The sequence below is a fragment of the Callospermophilus lateralis genome, chromosome 10 (assembly GCF_048772815.1).
Source record: "Callospermophilus lateralis isolate mCalLat2 chromosome 10, mCalLat2.hap1, whole genome shotgun sequence".
In the NCBI taxonomy this organism is placed as follows: domain Eukaryota; kingdom Metazoa; phylum Chordata; class Mammalia; order Rodentia; family Sciuridae; genus Callospermophilus; species Callospermophilus lateralis.
The window spans coordinates 3,000,740-3,027,174 of NC_135314.1; the positions used below are offsets into that span (position 1 = coordinate 3,000,740).

General features: G+C 57.4%; 1 protein-coding gene across 3 annotated transcripts in view; it reads right to left on the reverse strand.

Annotated features, from left to right (window-relative positions):
- Pde9a (phosphodiesterase 9A) overlaps positions 1–26,435 on the reverse strand; it is an 81,266-nt gene that overhangs the window by 52,564 nt on the left and 2,267 nt on the right. For all 3 annotated transcript variants that reach the window (XM_076868362.2, XM_076868361.2, XM_076868360.2), the window contains exons 2-3: positions 3,905–3,975; positions 2,120–2,197 (exon numbers count right to left, since the gene is read on the reverse strand). In XM_076868362.2, coding sequence (XP_076724477.2) covers positions 2,120–2,197; positions 3,905–3,975 — 149 coding nt within the window. The remainder of the gene's footprint in view (positions 1–2,119; positions 2,198–3,904; positions 3,976–26,435) is intronic.

The window sequence follows — 26,435 nt, forward strand, 5'->3', positions numbered from 1 at the left end:
GGAACACAGAGGGAGCACAGGGTGGGGAAGTGCAGGGATGTATGCAGAGGGGAGGGGCCCGCTGGGCTGGGGACAAGGACATGAAGGTGGACTGGGGCCAGTGTTCCCAATGCAAGGTCTGGACAACACTCCACAGGTCTCCAAGAACTCTGTGCTGGGAGCAAGCAGGTGAGGGCTGAGTTTTCTGGAAAGCAGGACTGGAGTGGGGGTCCTGGATGGGGAGCAGAGGACACTCCCCCCATGAGACCCGGGGTCTGAGCTGGGAGCTGGCCACACACTCTAGAGGAAGGCCTCGGGGAGGGGCGTGCTCTGATGGGAGGACCAGAAGACCACGGTCTAGGGGTGGGAACGGAGACAGAGAGGGCAAGGAGCATTCAGCTGCAGGGACAGTGCAGCGGGACCACCCCCTGATGGGGATGGAGGTCGGTCAGCAGCTCTGGGGATCTGGAGAAGATCTCGTGAAAAGCCCCCCTGAACATGCAGCTCAAAGAATCCAGGTGTGTGGACACCAGGCACCTGAGCAGACTCCCTGCCAGAGGTGGTGCCTCAGCCCGAGGCTGCGGAGACCAGGAGGAGACTGTGTCCAGGTGACGGCAGGGTCCTCACACCGCAGCATCTCTGTCTCCATCTGCATTGGAAAGGCGTTGATCCAGATCCCATGAGCAGAGCCGAGCTGAGCAGAGCAGGGCCCAGCACTTGTTCAGAGTGTAGGCTCTGGAGGGCTTTTTTTTGGTGTGTCTGATGCTTTTCTCGTTCAGGAGGCCTCAGGGCCAGGGTGGCAGGCTGGCCAAGGTGTGCTGCCCCTATGTCCTGTGCAGTCCACCTGCCTCTGCAGACACCTGCTTGAACTCAGTGCAGGAGAAAAGAGCAGCTTTGCAGTCGGCTTGCACTGCGAGACCCCCACCACCGAGATGACCTCAGGTCTGAGGGGGTCAGGGGGTCGGGGTCATGGGTCGCTTGGCAGCCCTCCCCTTGGAGGGGGTCTGGGCAGGTGGGCTGCAGCAGAGATGTGTGTACCCTGGCTGGGGTCTTTGGGGAGTCCATTAGTGGGTGCCTCTGGGGAGTCTTGAAGCTGAGAGTCAAAGCAAGAGGAGTGACCAGAGACTGTCCTCCAGACAGGAGAGCTGATGGGCAGGGCTGGATGGAGGAGGCCTGGCTGAGGCCTTGAGGTGACGGGGACAGTGCTGGCCATGTCCACTGAGACCTTGCTGACCAGGACCACAGCCTTCCGCAAGCAGGAGGAAGGAGGTTTGCCAGGTGCCGGACACTCAGGTCCACATGCCTGCGGGGGCCAGTGGGGCCCGGATGGAGAGCTCAGTCCACCCTGTCACTGGAGCCCGAGTATCTTGACACTGTCATTATGTGCAAGGGCCTGCCTGGTGTGTGCTTCCTGTGTGGGCTCAGAGCTGCCCATGGACAGCTGGGCTCGACGCTGATGACCAGACCAATAGGCTCCATAACCTGTAATGAGTCCTTGGAGGCCGGTCAGTGAGGAGCAGGGGACCCAGAGCTAGCCCTGAGGGGCGGCCTGCACCAAGGACTCACCGACTCACCCCACCCCTGGAGAGAGCAGGATGTGGACGTTGCTCAGGGGCAAACGAGGTGCAGATGACTGGGGACTTCCAGGCTACCTGGTGAAGGCACCTGTCCCTGGCTTGAGGGTTCCTGCTCCGTGTCCTCCTTGGGCTACGTTCTGCAGATTTTCAGAGGCATGGCAGCCGACTGCTCCTCACTTTCTAGGCCCCGGCCACCTCTCCCTTCTGTGCCCAGAACGTTCCAGCATTGCCCCGAGTAGGTCAGTGCCCAGGGTCTCGGGGACTCTCCTGGAGCCCTTCCTGGGTTAGTGCAGGGACCCCAGGGCCTGGCACTGCCACGTAAGTGCTGCCCTGTGCCTCCGTTTCCGGTCTGCACACACCTCCTCACAGGCTCCGGTCGGGGAGGAAACACGGATTCATGCAAGAAAACAAGAGAATCCCCCCACCCCGCCCCCGTCCTGCTCCCTCACACCCCCCCACCCTGCGTGGAGTTCAGGCTTCCCCGCGGCAGTCAGTTAAAACCGCGGCTCGCGTGGTGCAGCCGGGTCAGGAGTGAGCTGCAGACCAGCCGGGCCGCCCCTTACCGTTCTGAATTTGCCGGCATGGTGGGGTCGATGGAGACCATGGCGTCGTCTGTGGTCAGGAGGGAGATGGTTGTGTTCCTGAAAGACACCCACGTCAGCCTTTCCCCCAGAGTCACGCACCTGCCCGCTGCCCCCACGGACAGGTGCAGAAAGAACCAGGACACAAGGAGAGGAGGGGCAGGCGCCCCAAGGGCAGCTGGCGAGGGCCAAGGGGCGGCAGGTGGTCCTCGACACACTGACCCACCCTGGATGAAGCTGGTGGCTGAGTGCAACCTGAGGGCGGGAGAGTCCTAAATCATTTAGAACAGGAACTGGAGCGCGTCTGGCTTACAGAGACGGGGACTGGAAAACCGCGGGTCAAAGATCTGACATGTGGTCTGCACGGACCTGCGGGTCCGCAGAGGAGGGCTCGGGCTCACCCTCCTACTCCAGGTCCATCTGAACTGCACAGAGCTCGCCCACCTCCTGACATGCCTACGGGGAGTCTCCTCCAGCCTCCCATCTTTGGAGGCCTCTTAGAGCTGTGTTACCGCCACTGAGTTACTGAGGCTCTCTGCTCCAGTTGTGAATTTTTAAATCCCAGGCAATGAAGGTGTCAGAGGTGAATACCAGAGTTGTGACGAATGATGTCGGGCACACATTTCTCAGCACAGTGCTTAGTACACTGCACCCCAAGATACCCCCAACGGTGAGCTGTTTTTGTTGCCAGGAACGGCCATCTGCCACAATTTCCGGCCCATGACCTCATCGGGTCTCCCTCTCCTTACCTGTCTGTGAAGAACTTCCACTGCCCTCCTGGCCCCTTCTTTGACCCTGACCCTAACTTGAGGGTTACTCTGCCAGCACCACTCCTGGTGGCCCTTTATGATCAGAAAGGTGGGGTGCAGGCTGAGCATCTCTTACTAAACGCGGGAGACCAGAGCATTTTGGATTTGGGACTTGGTCGGATTTCGTGAAGCTTGTGTCTACGCAATGCGCTATGCTGGGGACAGGACCCAAGTCTCAACAGGAATCCACGTGCTTCCCCACAGGCAGCCTGAAGACACTGCGGTGCAGTGTTTCTAGTGTCCCTGTGTGTCACTGCGGCCTCACGGTGGCACTCAAAGCAGTTTAGGTTTTGGAGAATTATGGATTTCAGATTTTTGGATTAGAGATGCTCAACCCATAATTAGAAATTCACTAGCTTGTTGTATGAACTTGATTTGGGAAAATAACTCCTAGGTAATCCCAAGGACTCTATTAGTCCCTCCACGTGGTGTGGACTGTCAGGAGTGAGAGGAGCTGCCGCTTACCCTTCTGAACCGGTTCTGAATTCCGACTTTCCTGCAACGGTCAATTCAGAAAACCACGGACCTGTGTTCTTTTTTAATTGACTGCTGTGGAAAGTCTGAATTCCATGCAGGGATGGGGAGTGCGGGCGGGACTAGGAAGGAGGAGGGTTGTCTTGTTCTCTTGCAGGAACCTTCTTTCCCCCTCAAGAGGAGCACTGTGTTGAATGTTGACCCCTGGGACAGAAAGGCCACCTGGGAGGGTGAGGGGCTGGGAACACCCCCCCCCCCCATCGCCCTCCTTTCTCCCACAGCAGGTGAACAACCGGAAGGGGAACCAGCCTGGGGAGGGCACTGGTGCCTCGTCTGGTCCAGTGGCACTCCTCTCCACGTGGACGCAGCCAACACCTGCTGGGACGGTGGCAGAGGTGTGCCCGTCCTCTGTGGGGCGTGGTTGGCTGACTTGGAAGAGCGGCCGTGCGGGGGCTGCCCGTCTAAGCCCACTGGCAGCACTCACCGCGGCAGGCCCGTGGCGATGCAGAACAGGTCCATGATGTCGCTGGAGTTGCAGTACTTGCTGAAAACCACCTACAAAACAGAAGCCCGGGCGGTGAGGCACGGCGGGCAGCCGGTTTCCATGGCGACGTCAGATTCCCCGTGCTTCCTCTCTGTTCTGACCTGAGGCTTATTTTAAAAAGAAAAACCTTGATGCTGGGCTCTGGGATGTCCCACGCATGTCTCCTCACTTGGGTGATTCATACAGGTTGTGAAAACTTCATTCTTTGGTTGGGGTGTGAAAGATAAGGGACCCTGCCTGCGGCCAGTGACCTCGCCAACGCCTAGTTCAGAATCAGTGCCTGCGAGGCTTAGAGCTGCTGCGTCCCAGCCAGTCTCCAATTATCTCATGGGTCTCTGACATTAAAAAAGCAAATTTAAGCTCATTAACTTTAAAAAGATTGCCTTTTCAGATCTGGAGAACCGAGGGACTGAGACTGAATGACTAAATCAAAGAGGGGGGATCAGAATCTCAACAAAGCAGCTGGGAATAGTTGGTGTAAAACATGAATTGCATGTAAGATTACAGCACACACCGCCTGTGCTAGGCTGGGAGGAGAAAAACCCCAGCGTACATTGGTATTTCTTGTCCAGCAGGTCCAGACTGAGTTTTGGTCCTGCACAGCCCTCTCGGGGAGGGGGGGGATTTCAAGTACAATAGTGCCCTCCCTTATCCATGATGTCACCTTCCAGTTACCTGTGGTCAACCAGGGTCTGCAATTATCAAATGGAAAATTCCAGGAATAAACAGTTCACAAGTTTTAGATTACATGCTCCATCCTGCCTACAACAGGCATCATCTCTCTGTCCAGAGTATCCACACAGTATGCACTACCTGCCTGTTTTCACCTGGCTGTCTGGCTTATCAGGCCGACTAGGGAGGCATCACAGTGTGTGTGTGCAAGTGACCCTTGTTTTACGTGATGGCTAATCTCTGTCTGTGCCTAATTTATAAATCAAACTTTATCATAGTTATAGATGTGTGTACAGAAAAAAAAGGTATCTACAGGTGACCCCTCCAGCTCTTGGCATCCACTGGGGGTATTGGGAGTGACCCCTCCAGGGACATCCACACGTGCCCCATTTCCTCATAATGGCTGCGTTCCTTCAACATGTTCCCTGGCTACTGCTGTCCCTGGTCTTTTGCTAAACAGCATGAGCCCCCGGGGGTGGGTGAGGAGCAAGCCTGAGAAGACGGCTAGTTTTTGGTGCCTGTCACATTATTTTATTATTATTATTATTTAGCTTTGTTTGCTTTTCCTTTTCTTGGAAACAGAGAGATATGGAAAACAGACTTTCCTCCCTAAACAGCCTTCCTATTGACGGTGACACTTCCTGAGTGCCACTATTCCAGTAGCAATAAGGCAAAGAGCACATCTGCTCACACCTGTGTCCACCCTCGGAGCTGCACCACCAGTACTGCTGGCCAGCCCTGGTGCCCAATCTGGCTGCTGGCCCAGCTCAGCCCTGGCCACCCTGGTCCTCTGGCCTCATCTCAGTCCCCTCCCCTGATGGCCACTTTGCCTTGCAAGGCCTGTGCTGGCTCCTCATGCCCACAGGGTAGGGAGGTTCTAGGGTGTGCTCCCTGTAGCCTGAGTCCTGGCTCAGCCCTCCCTGTCCCCCAACCCCTGGCTCTGGGTCCTGCCCCTCCTCCTGCCTTCTCCTCATGAGTGGCAGGTGCCCCAGCCCGACTGTCAGAGGAGGCCTGCCTTCACCCGCCCCCAAACCCTGCCTCGTTCCACCGTGCCTGTCTGCAGCATGGGCTCAATTCACGCCCAGCCTTTCTGCCAGAGCCCAGCAGGGCTGAGTTTGGGGTCCTGGCTGCTTACCCACCAAGATGGGCCAGGTTCTAGCTTTCCCATTTGGTTCTCTGAGCAGCTCATTCTCCTTGGGCCGATTTACTTTGTGGGCTCACAGACTCCAGTCTGGAAGCTGCAGAAGAGGAGGGCAGGAAGCCTCTTTTTTGAATATTTGATTTGCCTAAGACTTCTGGAGAAGGGGGACAGGTCCTGCAGAGCAAGGCCAACTCAGAGAGTGTCCAGTCAACAGCTGCTGAGGGCTTGCTATCTGGGCCTGTTTTAAGGATTGATATGGTTTTAATACCATCTCCCAATAGGATAGGGTCTACCATTACTCAGAACAGTGTTGCTGCTCTGGGCGAGCCCAGCTCTGGGATTCCCACACAGCGGGTCCAGGTGGGGCCCCAGGAATCACCCAGATTTATGATAAAGGACTACAAGTGAAATCCAAAGGAAGAGCCTTGTTTTTTCTGAGCTTGGCTTCCTGGCCTCAGGACAGCGTATAATGGAGGCTTTTAAAGGTCTAATTATGAAGTCTCCCAGCCAGCCAAATTCAAAAGAGGCCACTGGGGCACCCAACACTCATCCCGCCACCTCGCCAGCCCAGCCCCACTGTTACTGAGAATGGTGCTTCTTTGAGACTCTTTTGGACAAAAGGCGGGAGGTTGCAAGGAAATTTGGAAGAAGCAAGAGAGACTTCACTGGCGGCCTCCAGGGGAGAAGGATCCCTGTCTCTGGTACATCCCTCCTCCTCCTCCCCTACTCCAGGACGGGTTTGGTTTCCATGGCTCTCCGGAACTGGTCGTGACATCTTACCAATTCCCTCATTCAATTAAGGAGCCAAGGGAAGATCTGTGACGTGGGGTCATTACAGATCTTTTGTCCTTGTGAATTAGCCTGCAGCAGGGCCAAGGGAGACTGGGCAGGAAGCTCACAGGAGCCCCAAGGCTGGGGCTGTGTCAGGGAAGCACCCAGCCTCGACCAGCTGTTGCCAACTGGGACCCCTGGGTGGGTTATCATGGCATGGCCCTGTCAGGTTGGCTGGATGGGGGACCTATGTGACAAGCATCCCCTGAGTTTCTCCTTTCAAGTGGAGACTTAGGAGCAAGAGCCAGGGGACTGCAGTGGGCAGCCTGCACCCACCATGGCACATGGAGTCTCACTGAGTGGCATCCAGCCTGCTCCCAGAGCCCTGGACAGGACACCGTGGCTCCTGGTGATCCTGCCCTGCCCCCTTGACCTACCACGACCCAGCCGGTGACCAATCTCACTCCCTCCAGAGACTCCTACTGAGAGTTGGAGCTGGTGGCGAGCTCAGTGTCACGGGGCCTCCTTGTTGGGAGGTTCACAGGGGCCACCTGAGGGAAGAGTAGGAAGGAGCAGCGCCCAGGGAGGGACAGGGCAGGAGCCGAGGGCACAGAGGGCAGGGGAGGCTGCAGAGGAAGGGAAGTGGACGGCTGGCCGCCATGGGAGACTGATCATCCACGACCCGCGCCCACCTCGCTGCACACGAGCTCAGGCCACCTGCAACTGGCACAGGAGAGATGCTGCCTGCAGTTCAGAGTGTCTCAACCAGAACCCTGAGCAGGGCAGGGACCTCCAGGTGGCCTCTGGCTGGAGACACAGGAAGAAGGAATGAGTTTCTGAACTGGCTTTGAGGCTGGGTCCAGAGGCCTCTTCTGGGGACGCGGTTCTGATGACAGAATGCTGAGTGGTTTGGGGCTCCCTTTGGTTTCTGCACACCCCATCCAAAGACTGAGCAAGGGGACGCAGTAAGGGACCTCTCAGGTTCCCATTCCGAGGCCCACTAGGTGCATCTGCACTCCACAAGGCAGAAGCCCCAGCTGGCCAGGTTTCCCATCCGTTCAGCTAAGGGAGGTGGGTCCTGGCTACACTCCAGCTCCGGGTGCTCCGGTCTGACTGTAAAACCAGAACACAGAACAAAGGGTTCCCGCGTTCCTCCAAAGGCTTCTCGCCAGCCTCCCACCCTGTAAATGCGGCTGTGATCTCAGTACGCAGTGCGGCAAGATTGGGAAGGGCGCCGTGAGGGTAGAGGAGACAGAGTAAGGAGGCGCTGGTGGTGGAGCGCAATTCAGGCTGGATGACATGCCCGGAATGGCAAACAGGACAGACGAGACGCAGCCACGCAGATGAGAGCACCTGCAGGGAGGACCTCGGGAAGAGGCCAGGGCGCACCCTGGGGTCCACACCACGACCAGGGCTGAACCTCCTGCTGGTTGGGGTCTCTAAGGTCACAGGTGACCTGAGCTTCATGACTCAGCTTGGTTTTAGGGATGTGAAGGGTGCAGTTAAGGCCGAGCTGCCTTTTGGGGGCTTGGAGTGGGCCAGCCCAGCGAGGTTCCTCTGCTACGGTCCTTCACCTAGGAGCAGACCCAGCAGCGGGGGCTGGCAGGACAGGTTTTGAGGAGCACACATCAGGCTCTGAGCCCGGCACTCGGGAGAAGGGATGGTGCGCACCACCTTTTTACCCCCCCCCCCCCCAATCTCTGGACCTTGCTCCAGCACCTCATCTACATCTGGGTCTGTGGCAGGCCCAGCACCTGCCGGGCTCGTGTGGCCCTTGCCACGTGGTCCTGGAAGCCACATCTGTGTCTGGACACGGAGGCCGGGTATGGCTCCTGGGAGACGCTGGCTGTACATCAGGAGTCCTGTTCCATTTGTCCAGCTCAGTTCCGAAATTTGGAGGTGTGCGTTCAAGGATGCCCGCCCCCTACGCATACTACGTAAAATTTGCATGAATATTCACACACGTGGGAAGGTTTTTTAAAAAAATTTTGTGGAGAGCTGGTTTAATTTCCATCACCTGCTTTCCTTCTGCTTCTCCCTGTTCCTTTCTCAAGGTGGCTGACCAGGACCCTTGGAGGCCATCTGCGGGCCCAGCCTGCTTCCAGGAAGGGCAGCTCAGGTAGGCATTCATGCTGGGTGCAGGGGCAGGCAGGATGCTGAGGACGCCTGGCACGGTGCCCTTGGATGTGGGTATGAGATATAAGAAGGACTCTGTTGTCTCTGCCCTGTTCACCCTAGACACTGCGGCTTCTATTCAATGCAAATGGGGCTGGTAATGGCTGCCAGGAGACTGTTCCTCTTCTGGGCAATTAGGAGCTGGGCAGAAGGGCTGGAAATCACAGAGCAGATGGAGGCAGCCAAGCCCCTGGCTCTCCGTGCTCTGAGCTGATCATCTCCTGTCCCGGGAGGGAGTTCCATTTCCTAGTTCTATTGGAGGCACAGTCCTACAGCTGCCTCGGGAATTTCTTGCTGCTCTGTCAGGTTTGGATTGGCACAAAGTCAAGGACGACCAAGAACTGTGGCTTCCTACACAGGCACCGGTGATTCTACGTTAGGAAATGCTCCAAATCCTGGACAGATACACCAGCACGTGGCAGTTAGGGTTGGGTTCAGCCTGGCAGGCTGGAGGGGTGAGAACCCAATGCAGCCCTGCGGGAGCAGCCGTGGCCAGGGTGCTCTGGGAGGACGGTCAATCTTCACCAAGGAGATGGTCCTGTAAGGCTGGGGAACCAGACAGCGAGAGTTTTCTTTCCACATCCCTGAAAACACATGAAACCTCTCAAATCATTAAAAACATGTCGGGCAAGTCGCGCTTTGGGGTTGGCTGTTGTAAAACACACAATTACGTTCACCATCTCGTGGTTATTGCTTACTCCAACTGTGCAATTTTTTATTCAACTGCCTTAGCAACAGTTTTCAGGGAGCTTCTTTGAACTTGGAGTAACAAATCTCCAGCAAAATCCCCTCGTTTCAATTCTTCTGTGGTCTCTCCTCCGAGGATTTTAAATGGCCCCTGTTGCAGATGAGGGCCAGGGCATGTGGTATCTGATGCCGAGCCCCTGGCGGGTAGAGGGAAGAAGGGATCCCTCCTTCTCAAAGCCCTGCCCAAGGCGGGAGAGGTCCCTCACAGGGACCTGGCCCTGTGAGGCTGGCTGGACACCCCACCCTGCCACCTTCACTGCCCGCTCTCTGGCTAGATTTGAAGTGGCCATTGATCTCAGCCCTTTGGGAATCTCACGTTTGGATTTACTGAGTACCTTGAGGGTGCTGGTTAATTATAAATGTCAAGTTGACACTAAGGTTTTCCACCCAACCAGAATAAGGGTACTGATTCCAAAACAGCCACAAGGCCTCCGAGAAACTGAAGGCAAATACTGGGGACTGGCCATGGGCAGCAAATACTGGAAATGGCCCAGCGCCCTACTGTGAGGAAACGTTGGGCCAACGGCCACCTCCATGCCCCAGAACACTACCTAGCAAGGAAATGGGGCCATTGACATGTGGAAAGTGCATGGGTCTCAAGAGAACTATGCTAACTGAACCACGCCCATCCCCAAAGGTCACATTCTGCAAATTCCATGTGTATAACAGTTTTAAAATGACCAAAATTCAGCCTCAGAGATGAACGTCCTCTGGGAGTCTGGCGGGAGTGGGTGGAAAAGGGACCCCCAGAGCGATGGACAGGTCTAGTGACTATGCAGGTGAAGAGAAGAGCCTGCACAGGTGTCACCATGTGTAGAACCAAGGAGGGCAACAAGAGGGCTCTGGACCTGCAGGCGGGGCCCATGGCCACGGCCAGGACCGTGCAGAGCTGCATCCTGCAACACTCCCCGGGAATACGGGCACCCTGGGCACCCTGGGCTCCCCGTTCTCCCTCCTGCCCCAGAGTGCCCAGGAGTTTATGTGAACAAGGGACAGCTTGGCCGCCTGGTGGTGAAGAGGACACTGGGAATGGGCCTCCACACGACCCTGAGAAGGGCGGGGGGGGGGGTGATGTGTGCACCCTGGGGCCGCAGCCCCATCTCCAGAACTGCTCTTAGGGAAGCAGCAAGAACCAGCGCAGTGGCACGGGTGTCCGTGAGGTGCCAGGTGCTGCCTGGTGCCTCCTTGGAATTGTCTCCAGTTTTCATAGCAAGCAGGTCACGTCAGGCTCCGGCAGAGGCACAGCGAGGGCCGACCCCGCGCATGGTGCCTGGCCTACTGCAGGGAAATGGGGGACGCTGTCTTCATACGCAGGAGACAGTGATGGTTTAGGACGTCTCCACGAGATTATGGAGGCTGTGGAATCATGTTCTTAAGACCGTTCAATGCTGCTTTGGGAGCTGCTCCAATGTAAGGCCAAATGAAAACAGTAGGGCACAAAACTGTAAGAGCAAGCCACACACGCACGTGCACACACGCACAGACGCACAGATGCATGCACACCTACACGAGAAACACCAGCAGGCCTGGCCCTGAGACCGTAGCATCAGCTTCCTCCGGGTGCTGGGGTAATGTTGTAATCTCTTCCTGATATCAGTCTCCATTTTTCTCATTTCCTATGATGAATATGTAGGACTTTTATAACCAAGGAAAAAGTCACAGAGCTCCCCAAGCCAAGGGAGCCGCAGGAAACAGAACCAGCTTATGAAATGTACTGCTGCATTTACATAAGATCCTCCTGAGAAAATGAAAGGTCTTTACCGTTTTTATTGGGAAAGAATACTCTTCGGCATTAAGCCAAGCACATGAGAAAATTAAACGACCGTTAGCCAGAGGATGGGAATCAGAACTTAAATAGCATAGAGCTGGGAGTGCGGGGGGACTGGTGTGAGAGGGAGGCGCCAGGAGAAAATCAGAGAGGTGGGAAGATGCAGAGGGGCCGAGGGTGGAGGAATAAATATCTGATCAGAGGAGGAGGCCGGGCTCCTGGGATGGGGAGGAGAAGTTCCGAGGTTGTGCCCTGGTCAGGAGTATAGTTGGAGCGATTTCACAAAAAACAAGGGCTTGAGAGGCCCATGTGCCTGGTGACTCCAAGGGCATGCAGGAAGGGCAAGAGAAGCTGCCCCGTCAGTCTTCCTTCCCAACAGTTGCACTGAATCCTGAGCCAAAGCCCTGCAGCCAGGCCTCCCTGCCCAGGGGCCAGGACTCCACAGAACCCTCCATTCCTAAAGCTACAGCCATCCTGGGACCACTGAGCCCACGTATACCCGGAATGAGGAAGGGTGTGGTGCCTGAGGGCTCGGAGGAGGCTGCAGAGAGCCTGGGCGCGGCTCCACTCTCTCCAGTCCAGCAGGAGGACAAGGCCTTTTCTAGGTAGGCAGGGGCTCCTGCTGGCCCCTGGGGCTCTGGGCCAGGGCTTGGAATTCAGGCTCGTTCGTTCTCTCTAAGTGCACTGCTGCCTCTCAGAACCTCAACTAAGCACTGTCCGCAGGGTGGGAAGGCCCAGCGGGTCTGAGACCCGAGCGTCCTACCGCTTAGCGAGTCAGGGGCCGCACTGTCAGCACCCAGGCCTTGCTGCACCTGCACAGCAGCCCAGGGGGTCTTCCTCAGGCCATGCCAGGGGGCACTTGGCTGGTTGTCTCAACTGAGCGGTCCAGGGCTGGCCAGATCCATGTTCTGGCTGTCTCACACCTCCAGGATGGCCCTGGGCTGTGCACTGACCCAGGTGTGTTGGCTCTCAACACGGGTGCAGGGAGGGCGGAGGAGCAGGTAAGGAGGGGTCGGGGTGAGCTGAGCTGCAGCCTGTCCCCTCGCCAGCCTGACCCAGGGGAGAGTTCTCAACCTTTCTGAGGCTCTGGATCTTCAGCTGTGCAGTGGGGTCATCCCACCTGGCCTACGGAAGTGCTGGGAGGATCCACCCCGGCAGGTGGAGGGCCTGGTACATGGGAAGTTCTCAGCAAAGTGGCAGCCAACTTGTGGGTCACCTTCCTCCCGCTTCCTCCTGCAGAGGCCACCTCACCAGCAAGGGCAGGGAGGAGGCCTAGCCTCGACTGGTCAGCTCTTCTGGGTTTTCTTCTTGGCATGGGCATTGAGGCCACCTCGACTGGGAATGCTGCAGGAAAAGGCTGATGGTTGTAGCTGGCCTCTAGGCCTCTGGTCCCTAGGATCAGCCACGCAGGAGTAGCTAAACCCAAAGCCTGACAGGGTAAAGGATCTGTGACCTCACCCCATCAGTGCTGGTCTTCTTCCTTAGACAGGGCAGGAGTCTTGGGGAGAGAAGGTCCTGTTACTGGACCCAGGTCAGCCCCTCTGCACCCCTCCATGCCGGGCCTGTCCATCGGGGTGAGCGGGGAGTGCTGGTGCGAGAGTGTCCTCCTGTGAGCATTCGGTGAGGGTGGGTTTTGTGGTCTGTGGTTTATGCCCTGTGATAACCGTGCCAACGCTGCCCTTACCACCATTGCCACCAAACAACCAGGGCTGACTCACCATCAGGCCAGAAGCAAAGCCACGCACCTCAGAAGCCCTGGGTCCTCATGAGGACCCCAGCAGCTCAACGTCGTCTTAACAGCTGAGGGCACTGGGGAGACTGAAGAACCCAGCCTGGCCTGGGCTCTGGATCCTGATGCAGACCCGGACTCACCTGGTTCTGAGCCCAAGGCGTAGGGACACCCTTGCACCTGAGATCAGACTCTGCACCAGTCTGGATGGAGCAGCGGTGGCCTCCTGGCCTCTGCGATTGTCCCTCCCCAGAAGCAGAATATGCACCTTCTGTTTGAGAATTTTCATGTTCTCAAATTAGGATATTCTTGACTGCACTCAGAATGAATATTGATTTAGTTCCTCCCTCCGCCCAAGGAAACTAAACCAACTCAAGTTCCTTTTAGTTTGCCTGTCGTAGACTGTGATTCATCTCTTATAGCTTTTATGAGCTACTAAGTTTTTACATAAGCTGCCGGGGACTTCTGTGAGGCTTCCTCTGTCCCCCGAGCAGTCACACAGTTCAGACTGACTCCTGGATCCACACGGAGGCCTGGAGTGAGGACTGGCCAGACCCACCCTCAGGGACCACCAAACTCCAACCCAGGGTTCAAATTTTCCACTTTTGGAGGGGTTAAAGGCAAATTTTCCATTTTCTTTTCAGCATCTGAGAATTAAAGCCATTTAATACAAAAAATAAGCTCAAAAGAGATTAGGACCAAAATTCTACATCCTACTGTTTTTCTTATTCCTTCCCCACAAACGTACATGTTCACTTAAGAAAGGTTCACAGCTACCATCCATCTTCCTGGTACCTATGCATCCCTCATCGATCTCTGCCTATCTGCACTGACACATCTGTCTATGTGTTCTGCAATTTACCTCTAATTATGAATTACCTATAATGATACATGATTCTGCCTCTTGCTTCTAGAATACTTAGGATACCGTCCCATTCAGAATGAGCTAACACTGAACACAGGCAACCGCACTTCCTTGGCTGGTAAAATAAAATCTGTATTAGGCCTCATATTCATTTCCAAAGTAGGAAATATTTTTCAGGTCATTGTGTTTGAAAAAGAATATAAAAATAATTACGAAATTTTCCACTTATTACTATGTGTCCATGACCCTTTCTTTAAAAGACAGCCCTGGTCCTCTGGGAAGCACTCAGACACCCCATTACCAGGACGGTGCGACACAACCTGGCCCCATCTCACGGCTCAGCTCTGCCCTTCCCCTCTTGCTCCCGTCCGGTGCTCCCCAGGGGAGAATTTTAAGCTCACTCTAGACGGCATGTTATTCCATGTGTATCCCAGCATTCCTCCCCTGGTCTGAGGTAACCACACTGTGATCAGAACCCAGGAAGAAGCCAACCGTCCCTCCTCACGTCTCAGGTTGGGTGACACCTACCTGTCTACAGGCACACCCTGGAGCCGTGCTCTGAGATCACAGATAACACGTGCTCTTCATAAGTCAATGGTATGAAAAGGAGATGAAAGATCAGGAGACACCCCCCAAAATAAAATGAAGCACCCACCCAGGCGACGTGTGGGCCTTGTTAGGGTCCTGGCTGAACAGATGGGGGTCCTCTTTCCTTTTCTTGCCGTTTATTTTTGAAACACACTTTCTTTGGTGCCTAAAGTAGCCCTTCAAGGTGGACGTCTACGATGGTGGGGCTCTGCAGGTAGTGAGGCTCACAGAGTCAGTAAGGCCTCACGACGGGGAGGAAGGCCGATGCCGTGTCCTCAGAGGGCTGACTCATTACAAAGGCTGAAGAGCATGCCACCTGTGGGGACAAACCACCGTGAGGTGGCCAGGGGAAGGCATGGATGGTGGGCAGAGTGCAGGTGGGCACGTGTCCAGAGCCTCCTGGCGTCACGGGAGAGGCGGTCTGAGGCAGATCTAACGGAGGCCCCTGAGCCTCACCCTGGCTGCCCTGGCAGAGCTCGATGGTCACCATGAGATGACCCACTGAACAAGCCACCTTGCCCACACCTGAGATGACGGCCTAGGAACAGGAAGGCTGGCTCCTGGTGTAGTCCAGTCAGTGGCCACGAGGCAGCGCGCCTTGGTGGAGTGTGGGTGGAGCGGGCTGCTCACCTCATGGCTGGATGTGAAGGGGAGAGAGGAAGGGGCTGGAGTCCCAACACCTCCCTCCGGGTCCATGCCCAGTGGCTGGGGCCTCCCCAGGCTCCACCTCTTAAAGGGCCCACACTCCCCCACAGTGCCATGGGCTGTAACCAAGCCCTCCTCAAGAGGCAGGTGTGCTTAGCTCATCGTGAGTGAGTTCAGTGAAATCCGGCAGGGTGAACAGGAGGCAGTGAGGGAGGGCAGTGGTGCCAGCCATACACACAGGAAGAGGCAGGCCCCGAGGAGGTCAGAACACAGGGACAGGGTGGAAGCAAGCTGGAGGAGAAAGCACGGCACGGTCTCCTCAGGCCTGCTCTGCCCTGCAGCCCAAGGGGCCTGCAGCATGTGAGGCTGCAGCCTCGGGTGGTAGCCAGGTGCAGGCTGGGCCAGGAGGGGATTTACACCTACCTGGCCAACAGCCTGCAGCAGCTGAAAGACCTCCCACTCCTGAAGACATCCCCGTTGCCACCCTGCACCCCGTGGACAGTGCCCTATGTGCTCAAGTCTCTGCAGATGGAACTAAACGAATGATTCTGAAAGGAGATAATCCTGGATTATCTAGGTGAGCCCTAAATGCAATCACAAGTGTCCTTTAGAAGGGAGGAGGAGGGAGATTGGATAAAGGAGAGAAGGAGAGGTGCAGCCGGAGCAGACAGCTGAAAGGGCTGACCTTCGATCCTGGAGGGGCACAGCCGCAGAGCTGGGAGAGGCGGGGAGGTCCTGGGCGCAGCCCTTCTGTGCCTCCACGTGGGCCCAGGGACACCCAGAATCAACTTCTCTTTCTTTCTTTCTTTTTAATATATTTTTAGTTGTAGATGGACACGATACCTTTATTTATTATTATGTGGTGTGAGGATCCAACGCAGGGCCTCACACGTGCTCAGCAATGCTGTACCACCGAGCCACAGCCCAGCCCAGACGTCTGTTGCTTTAAACTGTGTTGCTCTGACCATGTTAGAGGAGCCACAGGGACCTGGCTAGAGCTGGAGCCTCCATTCTAAGCAGATGGGGATCTTTTCTGAGATGACTGGTCCCTGAGGGGCTACAGGGAGACGGTCACAGCCCTTCCCTGAGAGCTGTGGTGAGCCTGGGTCCGGGCAGGACGGGGTGGAGGGTTCTGGCACTGTGGGCACGTCCTCCCCCAGTGACGAGGACAGCTATCAGACTGTCCAACCACCAGGGCTCTGTGAGGGCCGCCCGACTCTGCGACTTCAGGGCCCATTTCCCATCGGCGCCTGCGCGCCAGGCCTCTGCTGCAGGAGCCCATTCATTCGTCATGGTCAATGCACTCCTCACTGGTCACTCTCTGGCTGCTTCGCTCCTGCATTTCCCCCCTGATGGCTGAGGCCAACCTCCACTGTTATAAATGCAGGGTCACAGGGGACGGAAACTGCAGAGTGAGGACTCAAAGGAACGCTCCTGAGGGCGCTTCTAGAGGCTTCTCTGGTGGCAACCCACTTTATCTTCCGCCACCCCAGCCAGAAGGTGGCTTCCCTCTCTCCTCCCTGCTCTTTGGCTTAACTTAACCAGCGCCTTTCTGGGCTCCTTGGCATCTGGCCAGGGTCGAGGACAGAGGAGGTTCTGGGGCCCTGGGCAGCAGCCCCTGCAAGCCAGGCTTCAAGGTAGCACATGGGAACGGTATAGGTGGGCTAGGGTGAGAGGGGAGGCTCCAGCCTGGGAGGTGGGGAGGCAGACCCTCCTCCCACCTGGGGCCCAGGGTGCGAACATCTTGGCATGTGCCGTGGTTTGGAATGTTCCCCAAGACTCATGTGAAGGCCTAGGTCTGTGGATCCTGTTCCTGCAGCCCAGGCTGACCGGCACCAGGTGAATAAGTCCTCAGAAGGCTGAGACCATTGAATTCCAGTCAGTCCTTGGCACTTTCCGGAACCTGCTCTACACTCTGAGCCACTGAACCCACAGCCCCCTCCTCAGAGATTCAGAGGTGGGTTCAGGCAGAGACCAGCCACTGGTCCCCTATTCCTCACCCTGGGAAGGGGTCAGGGAGACACTCTGTCTGTCCTGGGACCCTCCTGGGTAGGAAGGGCACCACCTTGGACTCACTCCCTTCTAGCTCTTGAAGCCTGAGTCCCCCGTATGCTCCCCTCTGGGGCCACGTGCAGTCCCAGAGGTAGGAGCCCCCATGCCTCCTGTCCCAGGACAAGCAGAAAATGCACGCTGCAGAATTCCTCCCGTGGGCTGAGAACCCCTTTCCCAGAGGTGAGCTAAAAATCCACCCATCCACTGCCCATGGCAGGTGCAGGGCTGAGGTGAGACATGACCCAGCTCCAGGGCCAGTGGACAAGGCCAGAGTGGCAGGAAATGACAAGTCTGTCCATACACGGGGCTTCCTAGGAGTGGACATTTGAGTAGGTGCCATGGCTCAGGGAAGCAGATACAGGGCACTGACGGCAAAGGATAGCTTGGGTGTCAGGGCACAAAGCTGGCAGGTGCAGAGCTGGGCAGGCAGAGCCAGCTGCCAGTCAGAGCCTGCCTAGGCCTGTGGGAAACCTGGGCAGCTGTGGGCAGGGGCTGCTGGGAGCTCCCTTGGGCACGGTGTGGGCAGGGGCTGCTGGAGGGGGCACAGGACAGTTTGGAGGGTCCCTTAAGAGTTGGCCCAGACCCTGGGAAGGCCAGAGTGTGGTGGCACACGCAGCTGAGTGAAATTCCTGTGGCTGCTGAAACAAATCACCCAGCTGGTAGGGTAAACAAGAGGTTGATTCTCCAGTTCTGGAGGCCAGGAGTCTCAGTGGAGGCTGGGCCAGTGGGCTCTGAGGCTGCAGGAAAGCGCCCTCCTTCCCAGCTGCTGGTGCTGCGGGCACCCCGGGGCTTGCCCACACCCCCTGCCTCCATCTTCACACAGCCTCTTTCTGGTCTGTCTTGGGTCCTGTGCCAGCTGCCCTCTTCCTGGGACACCAGTGGACAGGAGGAAGGGCCACCCTACTTCAGGATGGCCTTGTCCTAAGGTGTCTATGTCTGCAAAGACCTCTTTCCCCAGGGGGTCGCACTCACAGGTGGGAGCTAGGACAAGGATCACACAACCTGCTTCTCAGGTGACACAATTCAATGAGGAAGGAATGGACAGAGGTCAGTGGCAGGGTGTGGGGACAATGTGGGCAGGCCACGTGGGAACCTGGAGATGGGGGCTGTGGGGCTGTGAGGAAGAGACAGGGGTCTCCAGGGCCCCTGGGTGCAGCCCCAGGAGCCCTGAGCAAGCTTCATTCCATGGGAATTTGGAAGAGAGCTTTCCTTCCTCCCCCCGCTCTTCTTCCTCCCCTTGTTTGTTCTGTGTGAAGCTGCACGGAAAAAGGAAGTGGTTTTCCCCATGACCTGTGCCAGATGACTGCTGCCCAGGCTGCAGGGCTGGGGCCCCCTGCCTGGCCCTGCCACCACCTGCCCGAGCTTGTCCAGCCAGGGTTTCCACTTGGTGCTGATGCACTTTTGGGATGGAGTCACCCATGACGTGCTGTCACCTGCAGGCAGCACATCCCCGGGCCACGCTGAGAACGGCACAATACCACTGATGTGCCCACGTCAGACGGCACTGTAATGTGGCAATCGTGGGCAACGTGGCAATCGTGGGCAACGTGGCCCACTGCCCTCTGCAAAAGGATTCCTCCTGGACTATTTTTAGTTGAAGCCTGGGACTCGAGGCCGCTGGCTGGAGTCGCTAAGCCCCTGGCTGCTTCTTCCAGAAGCCACTCCTGGCACTCAGTGGGCAAGTGGGAGCTGGGGTCTCCTTGAGGGGCCCTTGGTGTCTGGACCCTCTGGGCTCCAGGTGTCTGTTGGGAGCCATTATGGGCTTGCTTGAGCCATGAAGGCAGGGAGCTGCTTTTCTGGGAACTCCCGGGTGAGATTCCTGGTTGGAGAAAGCCCAGGTCACGCTGGCCCTGCCTCAGCTCACAGCCCCAGGATCAAACACAGCCACCGAGACGGGCGTAACCTGCCATCACAAGGTCCCCGCCACACTGAAAGCTGATGTACTTCCTGAGATAAAGGACTGAGATCTTGTCCAGGTGTCCAGTTCCAGCTCCTATTAGGGCTGGGAGACCATCAGGTGCCCCCCTTTTAATCTAACTTCTGTCTTTGTCTTCTGTTCCTTACTGATTATCTCAGAGCAGGAATCCGCTCTCACAGGGTGCTGGTAACCCTGGCATAGGTGTCCTCCTGGGGTCCCTGACCCTCCAGCGAGACACACAGGGGCTCATATTGGGCATAGTTTCTCTGAATCAGAAACTGGCTGAGGACTTGGTGGCTGCATGTAATGATGTTGAGGACAAGTGGCCGCCAAGGAGCCAAGGCTCTGGCGTGGACAATCTGGCACCCAGGGACCACAGATATGGGGGCAGGAGAGCAGATGCAAGTGGAGCTGCCTGCAGAGGCCTGGGGAGGCCTGCCTCAGCGAGTCTGGGAGCTGGGCAGAGATGCGCTGGGACAAGCAGGGTGAGGGCCTGGCCCGCCTCACCACGCAGGGCAGGGGAGAGCGGGCGCCGCCACAGCTGTTGAACACATCAGCCTGCATCTGCCTTGGGCTCAGCCCACAGCCCCTGATCCCAGGAGCCGGGGACATCACATGGGGCGACAGGAAGAGGGATGAACCCTTAGGCACCAGGAGGCCCAGCCTGACCCTGAGCGGGGAGGGGCGCGTGGCCTCCATGCCCTGCGGACGCCCTTCACCTCCGCTCTGCAACCCCCACGGTGCGGCCAGCTCTGCGTCACCCTGTCACAGTCAACAGCTTGTGTGTTTGTGTGAGTGCACGTGGTGTGTCTGTAGTGTGCGTCTTGTGCTAGGAGGCGTGAGTGTGCCGTGTGGTGTGTTGATGCAGTGTGTGTGGTGTGTACTGATGTGAAGTGTGGTGTGAGGTGTGTGGTGTGTACTGATGTGAAGTGTGGTGTGAGGTGTGTGGTGTGTACTGATGTGAAGTGTGGTGTGAGGTGTGTGGTGTGTACTGATGTGAAGTGTGGTGTGAGGTGTGTGGTGTGTACTAATGTGAAGTGTGGTGTGAGGTGTGTGGTGTATACTGATGTGAAGTGTGGTGTGAGGTGTGTGTTCATGTGTGCACTGGTGTGATGTGTGTGCTGCGTGCTGGGTGGTGTGCTTGTCCTGTCAGGACAGTCCCTGCTTAGCAGACCATGCTGCTGTCCCTCTGGCAGGGTGGAGGCAGCCCTGCCCTGTGCCCCTGCCTTGGGCCACACTCCTCTGCTCTGGACCTGCCTCCTGTAACACCACAGTCTGCTCTTGCCAAGAGGGTGCTCCACGCCTCCCACCCCTGCAGTGGGCTCCACCCCTACTGCGTGGGCTCCGCACTGAAATAGGCCTCAGGCCACGGCCTGCACCCTGTGGACCCAGGTGGGCGCTGTAGGTCTCCAAGACCCCAACAGCACTTGGCTGCCCCCAGCTGTGGCATCCAGAGCCTGAGCAGGTCCTGGGCTCTGGCTGTGATGCCTGAGCAGTACCAGGCCTGCAAGGGAGCTGCCTCGAGACTCCAGACCACACATGGCCATCCAAAGCCCCCCTGCCCATGGGACCTCTGTGACACGGCCCTGAGGAGGCACCCCAGGGTTGTCCCCCAGTGCTCTGGATGTTGCATGCCTGCCAGCCACCCTGGCGCTGTGCTGGAGACAGCCTGCTCAGCCGCAGAGCCCGGCGGGAGCCGTCACTGCAAATATAAGTTCCAGGTGGAGAGATTACTGAAGATGGCTTGATGATAATGTCAACTGCGCTGCCTCTTTTCCTGTTATTTGTAAGGCTATAAAAGTTGAAAAAAAAAATTCTGCAGAGGAGAAGCCATGAGGCGAGAGACAGTCTGAATCACCAGGCTCCATTAACTGGTCTGCCTGCAAAAACTAAATCAACACGGCGGGCGACGGCCCCGTCCCACCCAGACCCTGTCCTGGGCACCCCGAGCCCGCCATGTGCAGGGAGGAGCAGCTTCTCCGCGTGGCGCCCTGTCCATGACAGGGCAGTCAGGCAGACCCGCCAGCCCCAGCCACTCCATGTGTGGGTTTGGACTGTTCCCAGAGGCCCACAGGGGATGGGCAGCTCCCGAGGCTGCACATGGTGGGTGGGCAACTAAGTGGCAATGGAGGCCGAGTGCCCAGGGCTGGAATGGACGCTTTCCATACAGTCCCTTCCATGGCCAGGTGATCTCGCCTGCACAGCTACTGTTCAGCCTGCTGCTGCCAGCTCTGCCCACTGCCAGAGAAATGCAGATCCATGGTGCCCAGTCCACCCTCCCTGCCTCCTGGGCTCTCCACAGCACCTCCCTCCAAAACATCGGGAGGAGCAAAGAGAGGCACCAGGGACGTTTTTTAGTGAGGAGAACCAGGGGAAGGAGGGTGGGCCTGAAGCTGACCTGGGAAAGGCGTTCCTGAGCTGAACGCTCTCGGTCAGGCCTTGTTTCCAAAGCAGACCAGCACACTGTCGTGCTGGTGGGATGTAGGGCGCCAGAGGCCACTCTGTAACCTGGAGCCAGAGGACCTCTCCCAACCAGGCATAGGGATTGGGCTGCCCTGAATCCATGACATGGATCAATAAGTCCAATAAGTAACAAAAACAATGCTGTCTATACAATCACCAAGGGCCCGTGCACTTGGACACATGAAAGCACCCAATCTCCCCAAACCCTGTGAAGCAGGCAGGCCCTGACCTCCACCCACGGATGGAGGTTCTGAGGCACGGAGAGCAAGCGGAGGAGCAGATGCCACACAGCTACCAGGTTTGGTGGCACAGGGCCCTGCCAGGGTCTGTGCTGCCAGCTGTGAGGCCACAGAAGCAGCAGAGGCTCAGTGAGGCTGCCTCTGAAGCACCTGCCCCCCGCTTGGCAGCCCCATCCTCAGCCCAGGGCGGGCACCACTCTACCTGCGTGGACCCACTGCTCTTGGCTGGCCCCTTGCAAGCCCAGGAGACAAGAGTGGGGGCGACTGGGGTCCACAAAGCTTCGGCAGACCCAGGATCCCTCCACGGCGCCTGGGAAGCACCCTGTGGGCCAGCTCCGCAAAGGAGCTGGGCAGAGCTTCCGCGGGGAGAGGGCTCTGGAGACAGACATTGGCGATGGCCACACAAACACGCAGATGTGCTTAATGTCCCCGAATGGTGCACTTAAAAAGGGTGAAAGTCATACATTTTTCTGTCATGTGTAGTTCATCACGATTTAAGAAATGAATTAGAGAATCTAAAGCAAAAAGAGGAAAGCATTCTGGTGCTTCTTTGAATTGTTTCTAGACCCATTTTCTAGGGTTCTGTGAGCCTGCTGTGTGGCCGGCTTTGGGACTGTGTGGCGGGGGCAGGGGACAGCAGACAGGGTGGGGCCACAAGGCAGCACACTGCACCCTCCACGTGGAAGCCTCCTCCAGATGGACAGCAGGGCACCACCAATGTGGCAGCTGAGGACCCGGCACAGTGGCCTGCAGAGGGACTCTGTGGAGCGTGGACACACCCGGTCTGCACACTGCCACAGGCGAGGGCCAGCTGTGTGCTCCAACAACATTGTCCCCAGATTCAGAACATGGCTGTGCAGGCGCAGGATGAAAAGCAGGAGGCTCACTGCCGACAGGCCTGAGGAGCCAGCTCGGGCTCAGCCCCGGGCCCACCCTTCACCTGCCCCAACTGCACTCTTGGTGGGCCCAGGTTCCCCCGGGGCTTCCCTGAAGCGGAAGTGGCAAGTGTCCAGGGGGACTGGGAGAAGGGAGCACCAGACAGTGTCTGCCTGGACAGGACTGTCCAGGTGGAAACTTGAGGGCAGCAGATGAGCTGGTGACTGGATGGGACAGGGGTTGGTGAGTACCCATGAGAGGCCACAGGCACGCTGGGCACCCAAGGAAGCAAGCCCAGGGTGCAGCCTCCCAGAAACCGCAGGCCACCAGGCAGCACTTCCTTTGCTGGCACTGAGGTCAGTCAGGGCTGCTGTGGCCCTGTTCCACCTCCCATGTGCCTGTCAGCCTGTCTGTGCTGATGGGCAGCACGTCCCTCCTCTGCACCCTGCACATCTCTGAAGCCAGACTCCCTCACCACAACCTGCTCTCACGAGACTGGCAGCCTCCTTGGCTCCCGGCACACGACAGTTCCACCTCCAACAGGAGACCTCCAGTTTGGAGGTGAAGGGGTCCTGGGCAGTGGGGCCCAGCGTCTGGGGGCCCTGGGCACTGTCTCTCTGTGGCTGCCTTTGGTTCAGACTTGCAGTGGGAGAGTCACACAGGTGACAAGAAGGGCCCTGCCATGGCTTCTTCCAGGGTCTATGAGAAGCATCAGGTGCCCATGCCACCTGGTGCCCATGCCACCCAAACACTTGACATGATTCACCATCATCTGCTTGATCACTCTAAAGGGACGTCACCACAGTCCACTTTCCCCAGGAGAAAGTGACCAGAGAGGTCACTTCTGCCGGCAAAGAGCAAAACCAGCCCCAGCAAGGCAGCCTGTCCCATCTCCCACCCTCCTCATGAACACCAGAAGCAGAACAGCCCCTCTGTGTATCAGGGTGGCATTGCACATGGCCTGAGAGATCCCCAGGTCACTAACGGCCATCCGCGTTGGCATCATGTCCATTCAGGTCTTCAGCATCCCTTCCCAGGCTTCTGACTTAAGAGGCCCTCAGACCACAGCCGTGGTGGAGGAGGGTTTCTGAGTAGCTTCCATCACTGTGACAACATACCCACAAAAACCAACTTAACAGAGGAAAGATTTATTCTGGCTCAAGGTTTCAAAGGCTTCAATCCGTGGTTAGTGGGCTCCCCTGCTCTGGGCCTGAGTGAGGCAGCACAGGGTGGAAGGACACGGCGGGCAGAGGAAAGCTGCTCAGCTCTTGGCAGCTACAAAGGGCTGGGAGGAAAGGCCATGGACAAGACATAGTCCCCATGGGCACACTCCTAAGAAACTTCCCCCTCCAACCAGGCCCCCCATTCTACACTCCCAGGAGTCCACTCAGCTAAGGATCCTGCCAAGGATTATCCACTCACTTCCCCAGAGCCCCCCTCTGGACACTCTGCACGGGGACCAAGCCTTCAACACACGAGCCTCTGGGGACATTCCAGATCCGACCATAACAAGCATCCGGTGCTCCCTGACTGCACAGTGCCCCACATCAGAACACGGACAGCACATCTCCCAGTACCTGGTGGATCACCCTGGCCGGCAGGCGCTTGGCCGCAGGTGGCTTCTTGAAAGGGAAACAAAGCCCAGCTCTTACTGCAGCGGAGACAGAGGGGTCATCCCAGGGGTCAGGATGGTAACAGGGCTGGACATCCAAATGCTCCGTACCCCACACTCCCACCTCCATCCTCAGGCTGGGACACCCAAGGGGTATGGCTGACCCCTTGTCTAGCTCTCTGGGCTCGACGGGCTAGGTTACCATTTCCTCACTTGTCAACAGTTACAAACGTGTCACAGGAGGACAGTGACTGTGCTGGGAATGGTGAGGGTGACCAAATGGAGCATGAGAGGGAGGGGACACTGGAAAGCAGGCAGCAAGGAGCCAGATTTGGTTGGGCTAGGACCAGAGACCACCCAGCAGGGCATGCAGAGTCTGTGGGCTCCCCATGCAGGGTTCTGAGCAAAGGATGAACACCCCTGGGGGAAGACGGCAGGCCAGGCCTGGAAGGCGCACAAAGGCCCCTGGACCATGCTGGGTGGAAAACCAAGTGTGGAGGAAGCCCTGGGCTCTGGCAGGGGCAGGGGCAGCTACAGAAGCTGGGGACAGTCCTCGGATACCCAACCCGATTCCCAGCCTGCTCTGTCTCTGGCTTCTGTCCTTTGGTTCTGTGCTTCAGAGCAGCAACAGCCTACAAAACCAAGTGCTCTTCACCCTTCGAGACCCAGGCTCCTGCTGCAGAGCAGGCCGGGGCAAAACCACAGCCGCTAGAGTGGTGGGTGGGGCTGGGGCACCCAGAGTGGGGACGTTCCCCGAGAGCCACCAGAACAGGGTAACCGCTGCAAGGAAGCTGCAGGGTGCTCAGCCTTGCCCAGATGTGACCTCTCAACAAACCCACACCCACGGCTGGCCAGAGGGCCCCCAGTGGCCTCTCCCACCTCATCTGGGAGGTTGGCACACCCAAGCCCAGAGGTACCACCAGGCAGGAGGCCCTTTAGCAGCTCCCTGTTATAGAGGACCTTATCCTGTCATCCCGGTACGTCGGCTGAGCCCATCCTTTCTCCACAAACGAGAAAAAAAGGGCAGGTACTGAGGCTGGGGGCCTGGGCGAGGGAAGCTGAGAAAAGAAATTCAATGCGCAGAGCTTGGGCTTCCAGAGGGCAGACTCCAAAGTCCTCTGACTCTGGGCCTGGGGCTCCTGCCTCCCTCCTTCAACAGCCCACGGGGACTGGATGCAGGGGTGGGAGGAGGCCTTGCCTGCTGCCCACCTGTGCACCCTAGCAAGCTGAACGCTGGTTGACAGGGACAGGTGTGTGCATGTGATGCTGGCCACGGGAGGCTGCCCTTGGCCACTGGGCAGTCCTAACCCAGGACATCCCAATGGCTGCCTGGTCTTCTGGGAGGGTTCCTTCCCCACCAAGAAGACCTTCACAGAGAAAGGAAAGCAATCCATCAGGCCCACATGCATGTACTGCCATGGGCTCTGTCCACCACGCGCTCTGCTGTGTCCTTCTGAGAGCCCAAAGCAACTGCCACTGTTTACCGTTTGTACTCTCCGAGGAACCAAGCCCAGCGCCTTGCTCAGGTCAGAAGGGCCTGTCCTAAGGTGGCAGTCACCCAGCAGAGCTAACCAAACCCGGTGCCATTATGGTCACGTGGAACCCTGCACTCAGCACACAGATTTTCAATAAAGACCAGGCGATCTGCCCTGTCCCATTTAATCCCTTCAATGGCAGCTCACTCTTACCCCATTTCACTGTTGAGAAAACCTGACCACAGAGAGGGTAAGTGGAGGTGCTGCCAACAAGAGCCCAGGGCAGGAGTGCGTCCTCCGGGGCCCTACAGCCTTCGAAAAGGGCTTGAGAGCACCAACCAGCTTCTCAAGGGAAAGTCCCTGGATGGAGCACAGAGTCCCTCAAGCCTCGTTGCTGATCCCTGCTAGATAAGCCTGGGCGGGTGTCAAGACACCTGAGTGTGTCTGGAATTTTCTTCATCTATTAAAGAAAGCACTGAGGACTGCCAATAGCTGCACGATTCTCCGAGTCCTGGGAATGCCAGCAGGATTATGCTCACAGCGAGACCTCCACAGGGAGGGCACCCCGCTCCAGACAGCTTTGGCTCTCCACCCAGAGCTTTGCCAGGCGGTACCCACGAAGCCAGTGTTCGAACGACTTCCCCGTCTTCCATCTCGGCACTGTCTGGGGAAGGCTGAAATGGGTGGCATTGATAACGAGAGGGACAAACAGCAGAGCGAATGCAGGCATGCTGT